The sequence below is a fragment of the Silurus aristotelis genome (genome assembly GCF_946808225.1).
Source record: "Silurus aristotelis genome assembly, chromosome: 11".
Taxonomy (NCBI): Eukaryota; Metazoa; Chordata; class Actinopteri; order Siluriformes; family Siluridae; genus Silurus; species Silurus aristotelis.
Genome location: NC_139584.1, coordinates 15,276,002 through 15,295,727, shown reverse-complemented (window position 1 = coordinate 15,295,727; position 19,726 = coordinate 15,276,002). Strand labels below are relative to the sequence as shown.

Genomic DNA, 19,726 nt, shown 5'->3' with positions numbered 1-19,726 from the left:
AAAAGCATTTATGTACATTGGTGGTCTAAAGGCTGGTAGTTTGAAAAAAACCTATCCTCTGCAGCAGAGGTAGCTCTTGGTCTTCCCTTTCTGGGACTGTCCTTATGAGAGCTTGTATATATAGTTGTTATAGATAGATAGATAGATAGATAGATAGATAGATAGATAGATAGATAGATAGATAGATAGATAGATAGATAGATAGATAGATAGATAGATAGATAGATAGATAGATAGATAGATAGATAGATAGATAGATAGATAGATAGATAGATAGATAGATAGATAGATAGATAGATAGATAGATAGATAGATAGATAGAAACATTGTGTAAATATCTATTATAATCACAAATACATAATTTTATATATATATATATATATATATATATATATATATATATATATATATATATATATGCGTGTGTGCAAATATTATACATATATGTAAACATAAGCATTTTAACAACAAAATATTTTATGTGAAACACCCTGATTGCTGAAAATCCAGTCGTCGTGAGCAACTGCTCGAGCTTTCGATGGTCGTGACCATCGAAATCTGTTGTTTACGTTGGATTAGACGTAGCGAGGAGACCCGCCGGTTCTGATTAGCCAGACTCCACGCCAATCATGAAAGGGGCGGGAGTAATGTGATTTTAACGGGAAGCTGCCGAGGCGCGAGAGCAGCCTCTGTCACACACACACACACACACACACACACACTTCCTTATTCGTCGTAAGGAAAAAAGAAAGTATCGTGAGAGGACGACACCTGAAACACATAAGCAGGGACAAAAGCCGCGGGATTGTGATTGTTGTTTTATTTCCTTGACGGATTGAATATTGAATTAATGCGGAGGGAAAACGCCGGAACATTAAGCAGCTTCGAGCCGTATGCTAAGCTAGTAGCGCTGTGAGCTAAGCGGGGGTGGCGAGTCTGCGCTCGGATTCCAGCACAACGGCTTCGATTTACATTCGGATAAATTCGCTATAATTCACCCAAAGCCGAGAGTTATGATGAGAAACCCATTAACGCCAAGGGATCTGAGCGGCTCTTGTGCTGTCATGGTTCTGTTAGTCGACTGAGGTACACCGAGCAGCGGATTGAGCTTCGACTGACATCGAGGAGGAACGACAACAAGGTATCAGTCGGCCACTTTTTCCCCTTTGGCTAAGCCTAGTAGCTGCGTAGCTAATGCCTACTAGCTAGAGCAAGAGGGTATTAAAGTGTATAAACATCGGGAAAATGTGGTTACTCTTTTGAGATTATTAAACCAAATCATTTGATGGGTATTGTGACTAGTGTAGTAAACATTTCTGGAATTTGGCCCTGACTGAACTAGCTTGCTAGGTTAATAACCCAGTGCATTTTTAGCCTCTAACATTTGTCATGATCTGATCTAGAAAAAAAAGCTGCCTTTATCTGATTTATATCGCGAATGAGACCTTGTATAGAGTTTACAAAATGTCCAGAATGGAGATTATTTTAATAAATGCAAGCTAGCTAGTCTAGCACAGGGCTATCTATCTGTGTTCATGTTCTTTTGAGTTGAGAGATCGTGATGAATTCTGCCATTCAGACTCAAATGTATTCAAAACATACTACTCTGTGTACTATAGGACTATTTCTTTTTAAATTTTTTGTTTGCTTGTGTATAATATGATGCTTCAGATCCTCTGACATGAAGTACCTGAGCTCAGTGTTGTCTTGTATGTGTAGGAAGAAGGAGAGCAACCCCCCCCCCCTCCGAATGCGATGGATTTAAAAACCGCCGTATTCAACGCAGCCCGAGATGGCAAGCTCAAGTTGCTTCAGAAGCTTTTGGAGAAAAAAAACGACCACGAGGTTACCAAGCTGATGTCCGAGAAAACGAACGGAGCGACGCCGCTGTTAATGGCATCGCGCTACGGGCACCTGGATCTGGTCGAGTACCTTCTGGAGTGCTGCTGTGCCCCCGTGGAAGTCGGAGGCTCCGTCAATTTCGACGGCGAGACCATCGAAGGAGCCCCTCCGCTGTGGGCCGCGTCGGCGGCGGGACACTTGAAGGTGGTGCAGTCGCTCTTGGGCCACGGCGCTTCGGTCAACAACACCACGCTCACCAACTCGACCCCTCTGAGAGCCGCTTGCTTCGACGGCCACCTCGACATCGTCAAGTATCTAGTGGAACACAAAGCTGACTTGGAAGTGGCCAACCGGCACGGCCACACGTGCCTCATGATTTCTTGTTACAAGGGCCATAAAGAGATCGCGCAGTATCTACTGGAGAGAGGTGCCGACGTTAATAGGAAAAGCGTCAAAGGTAAAATGCATGAAGTATCCCATTGCTCACGTGAAGCTGTTTGTCGAGTTTGAGACGTTTTAAGTACTTTTAATCTGTCCTCTGCGTCCAAGGTTTCGGTTTGTGCAGAATGAGATGTGTATAAGGTTTGTGATGTCTTCTTTAACAGTGAACCTCTCTGCATTCTGTAGGTAACACTGCCTTACACGATTGTGCTGAATCAGGAAGTTTGGAGATCATGAAAATGCTTCTGAAGTATGGCGCCACCATGGAAAAGGATGGCTATGGAATGACTCCTTTGCTCTCAGCCAGTGTCACAGGGCACACGAACATAGTAGACTTCCTCGCGCAACACCCTCAAACGAACAAAATGGAACGCATCAATGCTTTAGAATTGCTGGGTGCTACTTTTGTGGACAAAAAGAGGGATCTTCTGGGAGCTTTAAAATACTGGAAGAGAGCCATGGAGATGAGATACAACGACGGCAACAACATCCTTTTTAAAGGAGAACCTAAAGATCTTATAATGGCGTATGACTACGCGAAGGAGGCCGGGAGCATGGAAGAGCTGGACAGTTTGATCTCTGACCCGGACGAGATGCGAATGCAGGCTCTGCTTATTAGAGAACGCATCCTGGGCCCATCGCACCCAGACACGTCCTACTACATTCGGTACCGCGGAGCCGTCTACGCCGATTCAGGGAATTTTGAACGGTGCATCAACCTGTGGAAGTATGCTCTCGACATGCAGCAGAATAACTTGGACCCACTTAGTCCTATGACTGCCAGCAGCTTGCTCTCGTTCGCTGAGCTTTTTTCTTTCATGCTGCAGGACCGTGCCAAAGGCCTCTTAGGGACCTGTGTGTCCTTTGACGACCTCATGGGAATCCTTAGCAAAAGCGTGTTGGAGATCGAGCGCGCCATGAAGCAGCGACAGCCTACGCCCGACCCGGCTCAGCTTAGCAAGGCGCTCGCCATCATACTGCACCTCATCTGCTTGCTGGAGAAAGTCATGTGCACGGTCGAACAGGACCACTTTAAGAAAGAAACCATTTACAAGTTCCTCAAGCTGCAGCCATGTGGGAAAAACGGCTACAGCCCCCTTCACCTGGCCGTGGACAGAAACACGACGTGTGTTGGCCGCTACCCCGTCTGCAAGTTCCCCTCATTTCAGGTGACCTCCATCCTTTTAGAGTGCGGCGCCGACGTAAACTGCCGCGACGAAGACAATAACAGTCCTCTGCACGTAGCCGCCTCCAACAACCACCCCGACATCATGAAGCTGCTTATCGCAGGCGGCACGCACTTCGACAGCACCAACTCCTTCAGGCAGACTGCGTGTGACCTGCTGGACGAGAAAGAGATGGCCAAGAACCTGATTCAGCCCATCAATCACACCACTCTGCAGTGCTTGTCCGCTCGCACCATCATCAAGTACAATCTCACGTATAGAGGAAATATTCCAGAGAAGCTCGAGGCTTTTGTGCTACTGCACAGATAATGACTAAGGCACTGTCATGGTTGGTTTTAAAAAGTGTTTCAGAGCACGGAACTCATTTCGAGTTCCTTTTCTCCACATGTACGGTTTGTACAAAATAAGGAGCTCATTAACGACTTTGACAAAAGATCATTTTTGTTTTGTGGGCATGCCTGATATTTTCAGCCACACAATGCTTAATTTTTTTTTTGTCTTTTTGTTTTATTTTTGGTTGTATTTTATTTTTTTTTTCTCTGCAGTTTTGCCTGATCCCTCTGCTTTGTATTTGTCTCTATGCAAAGGTGATGGGATATGTCTAACTTAATTCCCCCTTGTATCTTGCTGGCATCTGCACAATACTATTGTATTGCTCCCCTTTTCAGAATCCCATGGTTACGCCCTCATTTCATTCATTTTTGTCTGTTTTCGGGAACAGAATGCATTACTCGTTACTCCCTTCGAGCACACAGAAGCTTTATGACGTGGTTGACGTTACGTGAAAACCATAAGTGCTTTATCTCTCCTATGCACAGCGTATGATCTTGCGACTGTTCCATGTTCCTGGACTGTGCCACTGTTTTCTAACTGCCCGACTACTGTCATCATTTTCTCCAGTTTATCTTGACTGCAAGTCTGCAGTGGAAAAAAAAAAATTATATATATTTTTCTTTTTAAATAATATATTCAAAGATTATGTCTGGAGGCTGTTTTCGTAGTCCCCTCAATCCACGTGTTTTCAGCAAGCTATCATTTGAAAAACGGTCGGATCGGTTTTCTTCATTTACAGAACACATCGTGTTGAAACCGTTGCTGATGTTCTCGGCGCACCGGGCCAACGAATTTAGTTATGTTTTCTTATTCCTGACAATGTTTGTAAAATACAGTATCATTCACACACAAATTCTTACTCTAGATCCATTTTTTTTGGCGAATAACAAGGGCTTTTCTTACTTAGGCACACATTTCACAGCAGAAGAAACAAATGTACAGTCCTAGCTCTCAGAAAACATGCACTTTATTGCAGTGGAGTTTCGAAATTCCTTTTCCAATGGCTTGTCAATGTTCCCGGAGCATATTCAACAATAAAACTATGGTTGCACTTCTTTTATTCTTTTTCTCTTTGGTGGTTTTTGTGTATTTATTTTATTTTTTTGTTAATTCTAAAAAACCAAGAAGTGGGAATTTTTCTGGGTTACTGTTTTAACTCTAAATGGGTAAATCCCAGGCTTTGGCCACTTCCTTGTGTCACAAACTTGCAGAGTCATGCAGCGTTCTCAAGTGATCATCATACTGGAACAGCTACGTAACACACATTACTTAAGAACCTCTCCGCCTATGCACTTTGAACACAATATGGTTATTTATTTCCCTGACTGTAAACTTTTGTTGCCCACGTATGGCTTTTATCTATGGCATTCATTTCAAATTGAAAGTGGTCTTAAATTGATTGTAGAAACTGCTTTCAGTTTGCGAAAAATCAATACGTTTCTCTTTAAGCGTAGGCGTTTGAACTGGAAAATTTCAATTGCTCCTTATTATTTAGTTTTTGTCTATGGACACACCCTCAGGTGTCATGCATAGTTTCTATTTGTCTCCTTTTTTTTTTTTTCTTTCTTTTGACATGTGACGCTCAACCTACTTCACTGTGTCTTTAAATAACCTTTAATAATGTCCTACTGAAAACGTGGCCTACATTACAGGTCTGTCACAAGTGGTGCTTTCTCAGGTGGAGGGGCTGCAATACGGAGTCTAGACACCGTAGCGACTTATATCTTGTCATACCTGTTTACTGTAGCTATTTATAGCTCGTTTTTTTTTTATTATTATTATAATTATTTAGTTTTTTATGTGCCACCTTTATTTAGCAAAACCGAAACACATCCACTTTTGCATGCCTCTGTCGAAAGCCTGAATGGCCTTTTACAAACGGCCATGTTTAATCCATGTGTCATTTTATTATGATTGATTGTGGTTTAAAATGTCAAGCATAAGGGCTGCTGTGTAGTATCCTTTAGAAGCAGAGGGCAACAGGAGAAGATGAACTTGAGTCTCGATTTAGAAACCGAGGTTCAGCCATAGCCAAGGACTGCTTTCATCTATTTGTCATTTTATTTTAAATGAAAAACAATTCTGAATAATTGATATGGATTAGAATCTACTGTAAAGAAAAATGTACTAATGATTGGAAACATTCCAATTAGCTGTAATATCGTGGTGTGATGGACCAATGAACGAGTATCTACACCTTAATCATAGGACTTTGATTATGGAAATAAAAGGATTGTTTATGTATTTCATGGTTTATTAAGTGTGCTGCTATGTGAAGCATTGGGCTGTCCGAGCCTTCGAGATCTTTAGCGTACGCGTGACGCACACAAGCAGCTGTTGGGGATGTGAGCGAGAGGTTCGCTTTCTATAGTGAGGTCTCGCTCTTAAGCCTGCCAAGGCCACTGATCTCCTGGGATTTATTTACCGGTGTACATTTACTCGTCATTACTACGTTACCACAAGCTCGATAGGGGTTAAATAACACCAAGCTCTTATTATCAGCTGTCGTTTCTTGGTTACGTTGAGTAAATGTCAGAACGCTTTGTTGTCTCTTGCTTTAACAACGTCTCATGTCATACCGGGTTGCACAAAGATAAAACAAGTGTGGGTATTTCTCCAGTCAAAAAGCAAGAGAGAGAGAGAGTTGCCGTACATTAGTTACGTCACCTCTCTTTTGGTGTCCAGACTAAATCTTTAGAACTAGATAGCTGGACCCAAAAATTTTAAAACACGTATGTTTGGTTAATGTTTCCGATGGTAAAGCTTTTTTTTTTCTTTCTTTTTTTCTTGTAGAAGCTTCACGATCACCTGGCCGTAAGAGACGTGCTTTTTGAACATCACATTCCACATTTTCTGCTGTAATATTAACCTCTACTCTTCTGACGAGATGGAGATTTTGGAGTGTGCTTGTGGGGATTTGTGCTCTTTCAGCTACTTTAGTATTAGAAGTCAGGTATTGATGTAGGTGATGTGATGAGACCTGGGGTTCAGTCAGCATTTCAAGGTGTTCTATAGGATTGAGGTCGAAGCTTTATAGCAGGAAACGCAAGATCTTCAACTCCAACCCGTGTAAATATAGAGCTCGCTTTGTTTACAGGGGCATTTTCATGCTGGAACCAGTTTGGGTCCCTTAGTTAAAGCAAAAGGAAGATTAAATGCTTCCACATCCAGAGACATTCTGTACAATTGTGTGTATCCACGTTTATGGTAACAGGTTGGGGAAGAACCACATATGGCTAGAAATGTCAGGTGTACCAGAACTTCAGGCTACATTGTATATACATATGTATTTGTTAACTCTTATTAAGCCTAAAGCTTTGCAGAAAAAAAAACTATTGTATTTCTAGTTTTAATGGAGCACTACTAATTTAAACTGATTAATATGATCTGATTATTGCATTCTGATAGAAATGATCAAATAATAAAGTTTAAGAATTATTCACTGTAAATATAAATAAAGGCAAACTGATTAATGCTCTGACATGTTTAGTAGTAAAATCTAGCTGTTTAAACCCGGCATGTGAGATTTGATATATCCAGTAAAAAGTTTAAAAATATCACAGTATTGTTTATATTATAGTTGTGGAAATGACGAGTGATGGACGGAGTACACAAACCAAAAGTAGAGCTACAGGTAGTTAAAATATTACTCCAGTAAAAGAAACTGTGCTCCCTATTAAACCTTCACTTGAGTGACAGTACAAAAGTATCCAAAGTGCTATGTTTTGTTATGGCTGTAATGTTCCTATGATCATTTTAGTCACAAGACTCTATTAATCAACTCAGTTTATGTGGAAACACTGATTTCTATTACAATTATCATGAGCTCAAAAACTTCTTTTCCACTACTTCAAAGAAGTTGCACAAATAAGGCCATGGGTGATGTGACAAGTTCGAGTCAAAAGTTTTTTCACTTGTTCTGCTTGCTGTTTAACTGACGCTGAACTGTATGTTGGTGTTGAATAGAAACCATCAAGCGCCAATCAAAACTAGTTTAAAACGGAGCGCTTGACCAGTTAGGTTTTTATCTTCGTAAATGAAAAGGAAGGACCGATTTCGTTAAATGTAGTTGCGTAAAAAGATATTTGACTTTGAAATGTAGGGAAGTTAAAGAAAAATCTTCCCAAATGAAAATACTTTAGTAAAGTACAGATACGTGAAAAAGCTACTTAAGTACAGTAACGAATTACATTTACTTTACGTTAGTGTCTACCGCTGGAAATGGCGAGCACGAATAAGTGAATTTATAAATGTATAATTGGCTGCATAGATGCTTGCCATCCCTGACTGCCTGAACTCAGTGAACCTCTGCTGTAGTGCAAATCCTGTAACGCAGCTATTTTCGAAATGAAACACAACAGCTGAATCATTTCGAAGGCATAACAGAAGTACACTGAGGGGCCGAGTGTGTACACAGCAGATTAGACTTGCTGTGACGCTTCTATCTTTAGCAGGTGTTGCAGTCTGAGCTTTGTTCTGTGGGAAGACTCACAGCAGAGTCCTGCCTTATGCCCTGTGATCACTGAAATCAATATTAATATAATGAATTCAGTGCATTTCTCTGAGGGCACATTACAAACTGCAGGTCTTTCAGTTCTTTCTTCTGAAACATTGTAACACTTTTCCACGTTGAAAATGTTCACAAGCAAAAACGAACCCCATCAAATCTCCCTTTCGAGAACATTTTTAGAATACTGTTTCCTTTTTAAGAACCGTCTAAATAACTGAATCCAGCAGGACCTCTTGGGACGCGTCCAGACTCTTCTTGGAACGTTCGTGATCTATGTTGCAGCACTGCAAGGTACGATGTGCATGTGTGCTATTAACGAGAGTAGAATTTCACTGACACAACCAAAATATGAGTAAGCACGCGAGCAGACACCTGATGGCCAAACACTTACGTTGTGTTGCCACGTTTTTCCTGCTGGAACAGTTAGTGCAGAACTGTGAACGCTGCTTTAAACGATCCATTCAATTCAGCTTCATGGGTCAAGATCAGCTGTGTAGATTTTCCAGGATAATGCTGCTCAAAATCGTGTAGCAGCAATTCAAAATGATCGTCTTCTCACATTTGGTCATAAAATTATTAACCATGGAGCAGATGTGTTCTGCATTAATAGTTTTCTGAGAAGCACCAGCCAAGTGATTTATGCATATAGATCAGTCCTGCTGTACACACACTTAATTATAGCATCTTATACATGAGGTCAAGAGCAAACTATGGACAGGAATATACATCCTGGTATTTTCAGCCGTTGTGTTTTGTTATTGTTTATCTGTTCTTGGTGTAATTATTTTAAACCACTCGTTGCGATGATCTCAGTGCTGGGCCAAGTTTTACCAAGCTGTCTTTACACTCTATGGCTTGAACCTTTTTTTATAGTATCAGTGGCAATATTTTCTTTTTCTTTTTATTGTCCAGATATCCGGTCTAAATCGGGCTACATTGTGTGAATAATATAAATAGCAAACAGCTTTTAAAGTACACTGTATAGACATGAGTTTTTAGATATCTTGCAATAAGATGGATGTACTTTTCTAACTAATCCACATTCGCTGTTATAAAAACCTTAATGCTCCTGGGAAGATTTTCCACTAGATTGCTGTGAAGATTTGTTCAAATTCAGCCACAAGGATGGTAATAAAATCAGTAGGCCTGGGGGAGCACTCATTGGTCAAATTCACCCCAAAGGTGTTCAATACACTAGAGGTCAGGGTTCTGTAACAGTTCATAAAGACCATGTTTTCATGGAGCTCACTTTGTGCAAAGGTTTGTGAAGGGAAAGGGAAAGTGAAGGGAAATTTGTGGCAACAGTTATGGGAAAGAACATATGGATGGTCTAATCCTTTTGTTTATATACCAAGTATAAAGCACATTTAATTGTCCTTCAGCTAACCATCTTAGACTGGTTAGCAGGTTCTAGCTTTGAAATAGTAACTACTGAAAGTAAAATTTTTTCTTCCAGGGTTCTACACAGAACATTTAAAGGATGAATACAAAGAAACAATTAAATTAAATGTGCCTTTAAATTTTGAACCCATTCAGTCTTAAGACTTATTTTAATGACAATAAAAATATAATTTCAACTCTGTCTATTACGTTTCCTTTAGTTTCCCTTTTTGCCTTAAACCTTCCTGGTAGATGGAATGTCTTTGATAATATATTTTGTCTTTGAATAAGTGCATGCCTGTTGTCCTGCAATGGACTGATGTTATCAGGGTAAATTCCCATGCCCTAGGTGTTTTCCAGTTGTTGCTTACTTTTCGCACTGGTAGGCACTGGTTGCCACATTACCCTGCCCAGGATAAAGTATTAATAAATAAATAGTGATTACAGTAACTGATTAATATTTTTGAATAGACATGTTTTTGACCTGACAACATAGTTTTAACAAGTAACTTTCTTTACTATTTGTTTTGTATTGTCAATTGATTTTTAAACCAATTTTACAGTGACAAACTGGGTTGCTATTTAGCCAGTGTATTTAAAGAGTGGTTTCATAACTAGATAGGATGAATAGGTGGTGAAATTACCACAGTCTCTGCCTTAAGATCTGTGTTTCAGAACCATGGTCTTGTTCTGAGCCTCATGAACCTTTATAGCGTTTACCTGGATATTATGTGAAGAACGAGAAATACATGTCAAATAAGATGTAACGGTATGCATATATAAAATAGTTTAAGATCTAAAACGAGGTTTTCTTTTGTGTTCAATGTAATGTATAGCATTATTATGTAAGTATAACCTTTAGACCTGCTACAACTCTGACTAGGATAAAGCACTTAAAGCTCATAATTTTCTATATCCATGTTTCCTAGATGGGGACTTGGAAACGGATCTTTTAAAGTAAGACTAGTAAGAAATTTTATACTTTTTAAAATTAGTGTTTGTTTTCTCTGTATATAGTCACTCAGCTACAGCATGTTTGGTTTATATATATAATGTTTTGGAGACAAGTTAATTGAAGCCTATTTTACCGTAAATCCATTATCTAAAAACATATTCCTCAAACCAATTCTAGTTTCATGCCTCCACTATACAGTCAAAAGTATGTGAACATTCCAAAACCATGGCAATTATTATTGAGTTGTTAGCCAATTGCTGCTGTAACAGCCAAACCTTCTGGAAAGCTGTTGTAGATTTTGAAGTGTGACTGTGGGGCACTGTGATCATTCACCCACAAAGGTTTTAGTAAAATCAGGCATTGATTTTAGATGCGAAGGCCTGGTGTATAGTTGGTACTTTAATTTATTCCTAAAGGAGCTGAAGGTCTGGACTCTGTACAGGCCATTCGAGGTCTTTTACATGAACCTGGCAAACCATTTCTTAATTGATCTCGTGTTGTGCACAGCAGCAGTGTGATTTTGGAACTGTGTGAGGAGATCCAACTAGGGTGGTTATGGTCAGCTGTTCACATGCTTGTGGCTATATTGTGTAACATGTATTGGTTAAATGGGTGGTGGACAAAAAAAAACAGCATTAAACACTATTGGAACACAGCCCAGGACTTCGTCTAGGTCAATAAATTAGAATACCAGCTTTGTCACATGACATAATGTACCTTAGTCAGATTTCACTCAGATTGAGACTGGGGAAATGTACTCTAACTCTATGGGTATGTCAATGAAAAAATCTGGGTGCATGTTTGGGTATCATGATGAGGGTGCTATTATGTACAAAATGGCTTGATCAGACTATGAATATCTCATTGTGTAATGCCAGTAAATCTGTAGAGACGACTGAAGCTGGTACAAGTGTTATGTGTGGGTTCTTTAATTGTAGCACCTGCTGTTTGCACAGCTCACACTTTCTCTGAGTCCTTCTCTGTGTCCACAGGAACTGTTGCTATTTTGGTTCCAGGGATAATTATATCTCCGTATCAAGGGGATAGACCATCTCAAATATCTTCTCCCAGTAATGGCTCTTTCTATTCTCAGCTTCCTGATTAGTTTGTTACAGTCATGATGTTCTCAAGGGTTAAAGAGAATAACAATATATTCTAGATTTACTACTGTGTATTGTAAGAGAGAGAGATAGAGAAATGTTAGCTTGTTTCTAATCAAAATCAATACATTAAAATAAATTTGCTCTTTTAACAATAAAACACACGTTTGAATTTGACAATTGTTAAAAAATGTGCATTAAATAAAGTTTGATATTCAAAATCCAAGATGGCCGCCTTGACAACGCAAACACAGCGGCGCACTGTGCTCTGTTTCACAAATAATTTCATTTCAAATACTCGATAAACTTAAAAAATACTTAAATATTTTTAAATGTATATATTTATATGTGCATGTAATTTTTTCCCCTCTTTTTAGACGCTTTGGCTACGAAACGCCAAATGTATTCCGAAATAACTTTTTATAGATAATTTAGTGCACTAGCTAGGGAACATGATGCATTATAACACGCACTCGGTAGTGCTCTTGTGTAGGGCGTACGCAGCTATTTGAGATTTTTCAGTAGCGTTTATTATAACAACTACACCTTTTTTTGCACATTGGGGACGTTTTGCCCCATAAAGTACTCTCCGTTAGATTTCTGTACAAACGAGGAACATTAATAGTTAAACATTAAAAGTGCAGCGTTTTGAGGGAAAGCATGGAAGTGGCGAATGTTGCAGACTTTCTACGGAAGGCTGAACACCTGAGAAAGCTGTGAGTGAAACCGTGTTAGGTTTTTTTGGACAACACACAAATGAATCGATAATAATCTTGTTGATTTATAAATGTTTACATGCAGGGCTGATAAACATGAAAAAGAAAGAGCAGTGAACAAGCAGAGAAGGAGGACTGGCCTCAGAGATTGTTTCTGTGAATTAGAAGAGCTTAAGAACAAACTGAACATGGAGCTTAAAGCTGAAGGTAAGTGATGGAGGAAAGTGATGTGACTTTATATGGAGAGAAAAGAAATGCTGCATTATTGTTGGCAAATTGTATCATATTTAAATTACATTTGCCAAGATTCCCCTCAGTTCAATTTCATATAAATAAATAAATAGTAAATGTTATTTTTCAAACAATTGTCAAATGAAAACATAGGAAAAATCCTATTAATAATACAATAGAGTTCAATGCCTAATCCAAGCTATAAGCAGTACAGCCATACAATAGGTTTGTAACAATCACTAATCTGTAATGAAAGACATGGAGCTGATTCCTATTTTTCCAAAATTTTTCCAAATTCACAACATTTCGTAGGTGAACGTCAGTTCCTTTGCTTCTCAGTTTACACTGGATGATGTTCATCAATTATATAAGCTTAAAAGAATGTAATGTTAAATGAGAATTGAAGATTTGTGTCAATGGCATTTTCATTTTATGTTCTTCAGTTTACATATATTGCATTGTGGACCAAATTAGAGCTCTTAGTCCGGGCATCTCCGCTCTGGACTATATATTTTTATGTCACTGTTGCTTTCTGTAGTATATGTTTGTGATGCCGCATTTACTCGTCAGTATCAGCGAGGCATCTGATCACGGCCATGATCTCTGTGGAGGCCACGCCATACTTAATGCTATACATATGCTATATTCTGCAGCTTTAGACAGTCTGTCTGATCCTATCATTGCCCCCCTTATTGCTGTAGTTCTAAGAGTGCAGCAACAACTACAAAAGATCAGAAATGGTGTGTACAGATTCCAGGGGCAGCTGATGGATGTGAAGCCAACTCCCAGTTGTAAGTAATATTCTAATGAAGCCTTTAGTTTAAATGACTACAAATTGAACATGGCTTTTTTTTCTGTGTATGAAACCGTAAACGACACGAATCTTTTCTCGATCAATTGTCAGTGATAGAAAAACTGAACGACATCATGAGCGAGATCGAAAACTCAATCACAATTTTCAAAGAACAGCAACATCAAAGGTATTAGGGGGAAAAAAAGAAATTATATTTTGTGAGAAATACATAGACTAGTTATCATCTGCCTAAATAAAAAGGCTTCTTTTTTTATTATTGTTTTTCCCCTAAGTTTTGAGGAGCTCCTGCAGGAGGAAAGGACTTGTTGGCAAGAGATAGGTGCATTTGAAAACAAGATTGATTCTTGGGCATTGGCTGTGAAAAAGGACATGAGGTGTCCCAGGGTTCAGAAAACCAAGCATGGCATAAGCACAAAAACAAAACAGGAGATTCCTATAGAGGTAATGGCTCTGGAAACATTCCTGCAGCAAACAGGAGGGAAACTGGGTGGCTGGGACCAGTATGATCATCAGAGCTTCCTGAAAGTGTGGACCAAGCACCATGGAAAACCTTCCTACAGGTCGGAAGTTAAGCTTTACTTGCCAGGCAAGACTGAGGAGGATATAAGGTTGCACGAGGAGTGGTACGTAGAAATGTGCCGTCTCCAGGAAAAGAAGAAACAAGTACGTGTTCACTCTGCTGAATTATTGCCATTTTGTGAGTTCCCACAAAAAGGAAATACCTATTTCATGTTTAACATGATCACATAAGCTTTTTTCAATAATGTAGGATATATGTTTTAAAAAACCTGACTAGGCAACCAGAAAATTGCTTAAATTTTGCTATGTAATGGCTGGCTGAATTAGATTTTTTCTTAGAGATGACGACTCAGCACTTAACTGTACTAACATATTTAACAGTTATTAAATAGTAGAGGTGGGGTGGAGGTGTACATCAAGACTAAGTTCCAAATGAAAACTTTTACTCTTATGGGAGTGGGAGAGGACATCATGTATTTAGTGTGCAGAGTGAAAAAAGGCCATTTTCAATAGAAAACAGAGAAGTGTATTCGGCACACGTATGTTTACAATCCCAGTAATGGCATTATTACGATCATGTGACCTATAGTTTTGCAAATTACTAATTTGTTCAACTTTGTGTTCATTAAAAAGTATTGCTGAGGTGCACGGAGAGCTAACGGAGTGATAGGATGGGCCAGTGTTCTTTTCCAGGAATTTGGGAATTTAATAGACAATCTCATGCACACACCTCCTATGTTGGAGGAACAACAATATTATGTCAGGACATAATTTCACTATACATAATGTCTAATGTACAGAAAGAGTTGCATCACCGTTCAAAAAAGGAGTGGAGTTTAGTAATCTTTTTAGTTAAATATCTACAAAATCTCCTGAGCCTGTGAACTATTTTGTATGAAAGTTCAGTCCAATCATTGAATGACAGTTGAGGTCTATTGTGACATACTGTTTAGTAAGCACATAGGCAGATTTTGTCAAGGTTTGAAAAAATCTGCCATTGATCATTGATCGGAAAAGGTCTTAAAATAATTAATATACAGCATGTTAAGTATATTTAGAATAGTTATACCATTCCTGATGACCCACTGTGATGACCCCTAATGGGAGCAGCCTGAAGAAGAAGAAGATACCATTCCAGATGTGATGTAGCAGTTTAGCTGATGTCTTGTGAACTGTTTCCACTCTAGTGCAATGTAATATTAAGCTTTAATTATGCTTTTTAGATTGTAAAAAAAAAATCAGGGTAGTTTGCCTTTATCAGGCACCTGCCAGATAGAACCAGTAAGTTGTTTAGTATCTATAAGATAATTTCATTATGTTAAATTGAGCTTAATCAACAGGGAGAATGTTTAAAATTCCAGTTTTGTATGTATGCACCCCACCTTATTTATATATCTACAGTGCATCTGGAAAGTATTCACAGCGCTTCGCTTTTTCCACATATTGTTATGTTGACAATGTGAACGAAGTGTGTTTGAAATCGTTGCAAATGTATTAAAAAAAAAATAATAATAATAAATTAAATAAATAGAAATAGTTTTCACCGCCTTTGCTCAAAACTTCGTTGAAGCACCTTTGGCACCAATTAGAGCCTCAAGTCTTTTTGAGTATGATGCTACAAGCTTGGCACACTTATTTTTGGGCAGTTTCTCCCTATTCTTCTTTGCAGAACCTCTCAAGCTCCATAAGATTGGATGGGTCGCGTCGTTGCACAGCCATTTTCCGATCTCTTCATTGATGTTTAAGTCTGGGCTCTGGCTGCATCACTCAAGGCCATTCACAGAGTTTTCCTGTAGCCACTCTTTTGTTTGTTATCTTGGTTGTGTGCTTTCGGTCATTGTCCTGTCAGAAGATGAACCGTCGCCCCCTGTCCAGAGAGCACTCTGGAGCAGGTTTTCATCAAGAATTTCTCTGTACATTGCTGCATTTATCTTTCCCTTGATCCTGACTAGTCTCCCAGTTCCTGCTGCTGAAAAACATCCCCACAGCATGATGCTGCCACCACCATGCTTCACTGTGTTGGATGATATTGGCTTCCATCTGGCCACTCTACCATACAGGCCTGATTGGTGGAGTGCTGCAGAGTTTGTTCTTCTGAAAGGTTCTCCTTTCTTCACAGAGAAACACTGTAGCTCTTTCAAAGTGACCATCGGGTTCTTGGTCATCAGGTGCTCTCTGACTAAGGCACTTCTTCCTCGATCTCTCAGTTTGTCCCGTTCTAGTAAGATTCCTGGCTGGTTCCAAACATTCTCCATTTATGGATGATTTAAGGCCACTGTGCTCATTGGGACCTTCAATGCTAAAAAAAATTTGCAATGATTTTAAACAAACTTCTTTCACGTTGTCATTATGGGGTATGGTTTGTAGAATGTTAAGGAAAATAATGACTTTAATCTATTTTGGAATAATTCTGTAACAACAAAATGCGGAAAAGTGAATCGCTGTGAATACATTTTGGATGCTTTACTAGGCTATTCAGAGATGGAGGTCAGAAAGGCTGAAAGAACGGGAAGCTCGTGTGCAGCATGAACATGAAGTCGGAGAGGCTGAAAGGAAGGAGCAGGAAGTCATTATAGGCGAAGCCCATCGTCTCAAACAGGAAGAGGAGCGCCGGGAGGCAGCAATCCATCTGGAGGCCTGGAGGATACAGCGGAGGCAGCAGCAGGAGCAGGAAGAGAAGCAGAGACTCTTAAAAGATATTCTGCAGAGGAAAAGACTAAAAGAGGAGAGGCGAAGGCAACAGGAGGTCAAACTCGCTGTGGAGGCTCACATCAAAGAGAAGAAAGAGGAGGAGGAGCTAAGAATGCTGGAGAAGGAAGCACAGGAGAGAGTGGAGTTGGAGGAGAAAAGGAGACTGGCTGCTGAAGGCATCAAACGCTTTCAGGAGAGGGTGAGATAAAAAAACTAATCATAGACGAGCTTTTGGTTTATAAAATCACCGAATTCTCCAGTGACGTTCTGTTTCGCTGTATAGGATCTACACAAGTTAGAGACGAAACTGCAAGAAAAACAGGCTAAAGAGGAGGACGAGTTGGAACGACTGATGAAGCAAGCAAAACTAAAAGAGAAGGTGACCAATGAAAATATGTTCAGTGGATATGAATAGTCTAGTGAAATATTCATTCACTTTTATTAGAGATCACTGATTTGTTAGTTCGTAATTTTCCCCAGGTTGAAAGTCACATCAGTCGAGATCCTTCAAGACTCTGGAAACCAACCAAAGGATGGGAAAAACGCACCAAAGAGATTGGGCCGACAGGGGGTGGACCTGTCTATCACATGTTTCATAGGTACGGATTTATACATAAATACATGTTTCCAAAGTCCACAAGTAAATGTTTTGTAATAATTTTGCAAATGCATTCACTATGACATGCTGTATTTTCTCTGTAAAATAGTCAACCACAGACCAAATTCTGAATACAGACTGGCACCTTCTGATGCATCCTGTATCTCTGACTAAGCTTGGAAACTGAAAACTGCATTGGCTTTCGTTTGTGTCAGACTGACACAATAAAATGTAGTGTAATCCAGATGTTTTCAACATTATAAATTAGAAGATCGACAGCTGCTCAGAGTATACACAAAGATGTTGCTGAATATTACAGATTACATTTATAGCACATAAAGAAGTATCTGATCATTTATTTATTTATTTTTTATTCATAACATACGGTGCTGTGAAGGCCCAATAAATGAAATCATTCAAAAACTGCATTTTGTATTTACTCAGGTTATCTATGTGTAATATAAACATTTGTTTGTTGATATGAATCATTTGAGTGGAACAAATATGAAAGAAAAAAAGGACAAAAAACACTTTTTTTTTAACAGCACTATACACTTACTGGCTGTTCTTTATATGTTTAATAATGAACATGCAGTATGTGATTCTAACGCACTAAAGGGACTGTCGAAGGAAACTGTATTTCTTTTCTGTTTTTTTTTTTTTTATTTGTATAAAAGCACTTGCTTTTGGCTATCACAAGTCCAAAGAATGACTCAAATAAGCAAAGCATTCAGGTTGAAAAGAGGTCTTTACAGGATCCTGAGGCAGTTAATGATCGCAGGAATATGACTCAACCAAATGACAACAAACAGGTGACAAACGAAAGGAGGAAAACAATATAAAGTGTGTTATAAAGCTGCCAAATCGGAGCAAGTCACCAAAACAGCTCTACTGCATACTGGCAAAGATTCTGCACATCTCTGGAACTGTCCTGGAGGCATGAAAAGCGTTCTTCTGGGAGATATTTCCTCAGTTGTATTTCATTTACACCATTTCTAGACTCATCAAACCATTCAATGAGCCCTTGTAGACATGAATAGGGTCTTTGTGAAAGAGAGAAGTATTAGGAGAGAAACATTTTCACAAAACTTTGTTCTTTTTTGCAGTGACTCCTTTTTAATTGCTCAAAGCATGATGAACTAGTCACCTGTCTGTCTATTATTTTTAATGTATTTCTGCATTTGTTTAAGTTGTGCGTCAGCAGTAATTCTTGCATTCTGCGTTACCTTTATTCTAACATTCAGGCATTATGTTATGTTTTATCTGTCTGTCACAGGGCAATACCGACATGGAGACAAGACCTTTAAACCTGAGCTCAGTCTTCACAGAGCATTCTGACTTCTGACTGAGCACTATTGCTGTTTGTGTTTAGACTGATTTTGAGTTTGAGAAAGGAAAAGTTTGTGCATTTTGTATTTGTTTAAGTTAAAGTTTGTGTAAGAACTTTTTGAAAATGTAGTGCATTTACTGATATAAACTCGTCACATTAATATAAAGTTCAGGTTCAGTAGCTTTTTAATGATGTTACATTTATTTATACAACTAAGCAGTTAAGGGTTAAGAGCCCAGCAGTGGCAGCTTGATGGTGCTTGGATTTGAACTCAGGACCTTTCAGTAAGAATTCCAATGGCTTCATTTTGTAGAATTACAATATTTTGAATTTGGCATCTGCATTTATTAGGAAAAATAAATAAATTGCTCTGGATAACATCAAATGCTCTCCAGTGTCTGACATTCCAGAATTGTTAGCTTTTTATCACACTTTCTCAAGAATGTATTTTTTCTATATTAAAAAAAGTTCATAAAGTATTAAGTGTAAAAATTGTGTTCCTATTTCTTATCTTGATCATTGGACATTTAAGACAAACAACTTTAATATATGAAATATGGATAAAAAAATTTAGAATAGAATGTAAAAAAAAACTAACTATGGGAATGCTAAGGATGGAGCCCACAGAAAGGAGGAAAAGCTGCAAAAAGGTTTATGGTTGTGGTTTGGGAAGACATGCATGTAGTTGGTTTGAAAGAGGCAGATGTAGACGGCAAAGTAGTATGGAGACGGATGAGCCACTGTTTCGACCGCTAACGGAAGCAGCCCGAGCAGCAGTCAACTTGGCCGAACAGCAGTGTTCTAACATCATAACGAACCCAAATGCACCGCCAAGATGACAACTGCCTTGATGAGAAAGCTGAACGTGAAGCTGATTGAGTGGCCAAGTATGTCTCCAGACCTGAACTCTACTGAGCACCTGTTTCAGGTGTCTCACCTGGGCAAAGCACATAAATGACTGGACTGTTGCTCAGTGGGCCAAAATCGTCTTTTCTGATGAAAGGAAATAAATTTTGCATTTCATTTGGAAATCAAGGTCCCATAGTCAGGAAGAAGAGAGGAGAGGCACAGAATCCAAG

General features: G+C 39.1%; 2 protein-coding genes across 2 annotated transcripts; both read left to right on the top strand.

Moving 5' to 3' along the window:
* Positions 1–613: 613 nt before the first annotated feature.
* Positions 614–4,863, top strand: fem1c (fem-1 homolog c). The gene is made up of 3 exons (XM_083553787.1): positions 614–1,141; positions 1,720–2,299; positions 2,470–4,863. The coding sequence occupies exons 2-3, from the start codon at positions 1,756–1,758 to the stop codon at positions 3,777–3,779; spliced, it is 1,854 nt and encodes a 617-aa protein (XP_083409913.1). The 5' UTR covers positions 614–1,141; positions 1,720–1,755; the 3' UTR covers positions 3,780–4,863.
* Positions 4,864–11,961: 7,098 nt separating this feature from the next.
* ccdc112 (coiled-coil domain containing 112) lies at positions 11,962–19,139 on the top strand. Its single transcript, XM_083553786.1, has 9 exons — positions 11,962–12,464; positions 12,550–12,671; positions 13,397–13,486; positions 13,600–13,675; positions 13,782–14,172; positions 16,499–16,918; positions 17,003–17,098; positions 17,200–17,318; positions 18,594–19,139. Exons 1-9 carry the CDS (start codon positions 12,409–12,411, stop codon positions 18,622–18,624), a joined length of 1,401 nt encoding a protein of 466 aa, XP_083409912.1. The 5' UTR covers positions 11,962–12,408; the 3' UTR covers positions 18,625–19,139.
* Positions 19,140–19,726: the final 587 nt, after the last annotated feature.

Coding starts and splice junctions, on each gene's coding strand:
- fem1c (XM_083553787.1), top strand. CDS start 1,756: ATGGATTTAAAAACCGCCGTATTCAACGCAGCCCGAGATGGCAAGCTC. Junction 2,300..2,469: donor TAATAGGAAAAGCGTCAAAG/GTAAAATGCATG, acceptor TGCATTCTGTAG/GTAACACTGCCTTACACGAT.
- ccdc112 (XM_083553786.1), top strand. CDS start 12,409: ATGGAAGTGGCGAATGTTGCAGACTTTCTACGGAAGGCTGAACACCTG. Junction 12,465..12,549: donor GCTGAACACCTGAGAAAGCT/GTGAGTGAAACC, acceptor GTTTACATGCAG/GGCTGATAAACATGAAAAAG. Junction 12,672..13,396: donor CATGGAGCTTAAAGCTGAAG/GTAAGTGATGGA, acceptor TTATTGCTGTAG/TTCTAAGAGTGCAGCAACAA.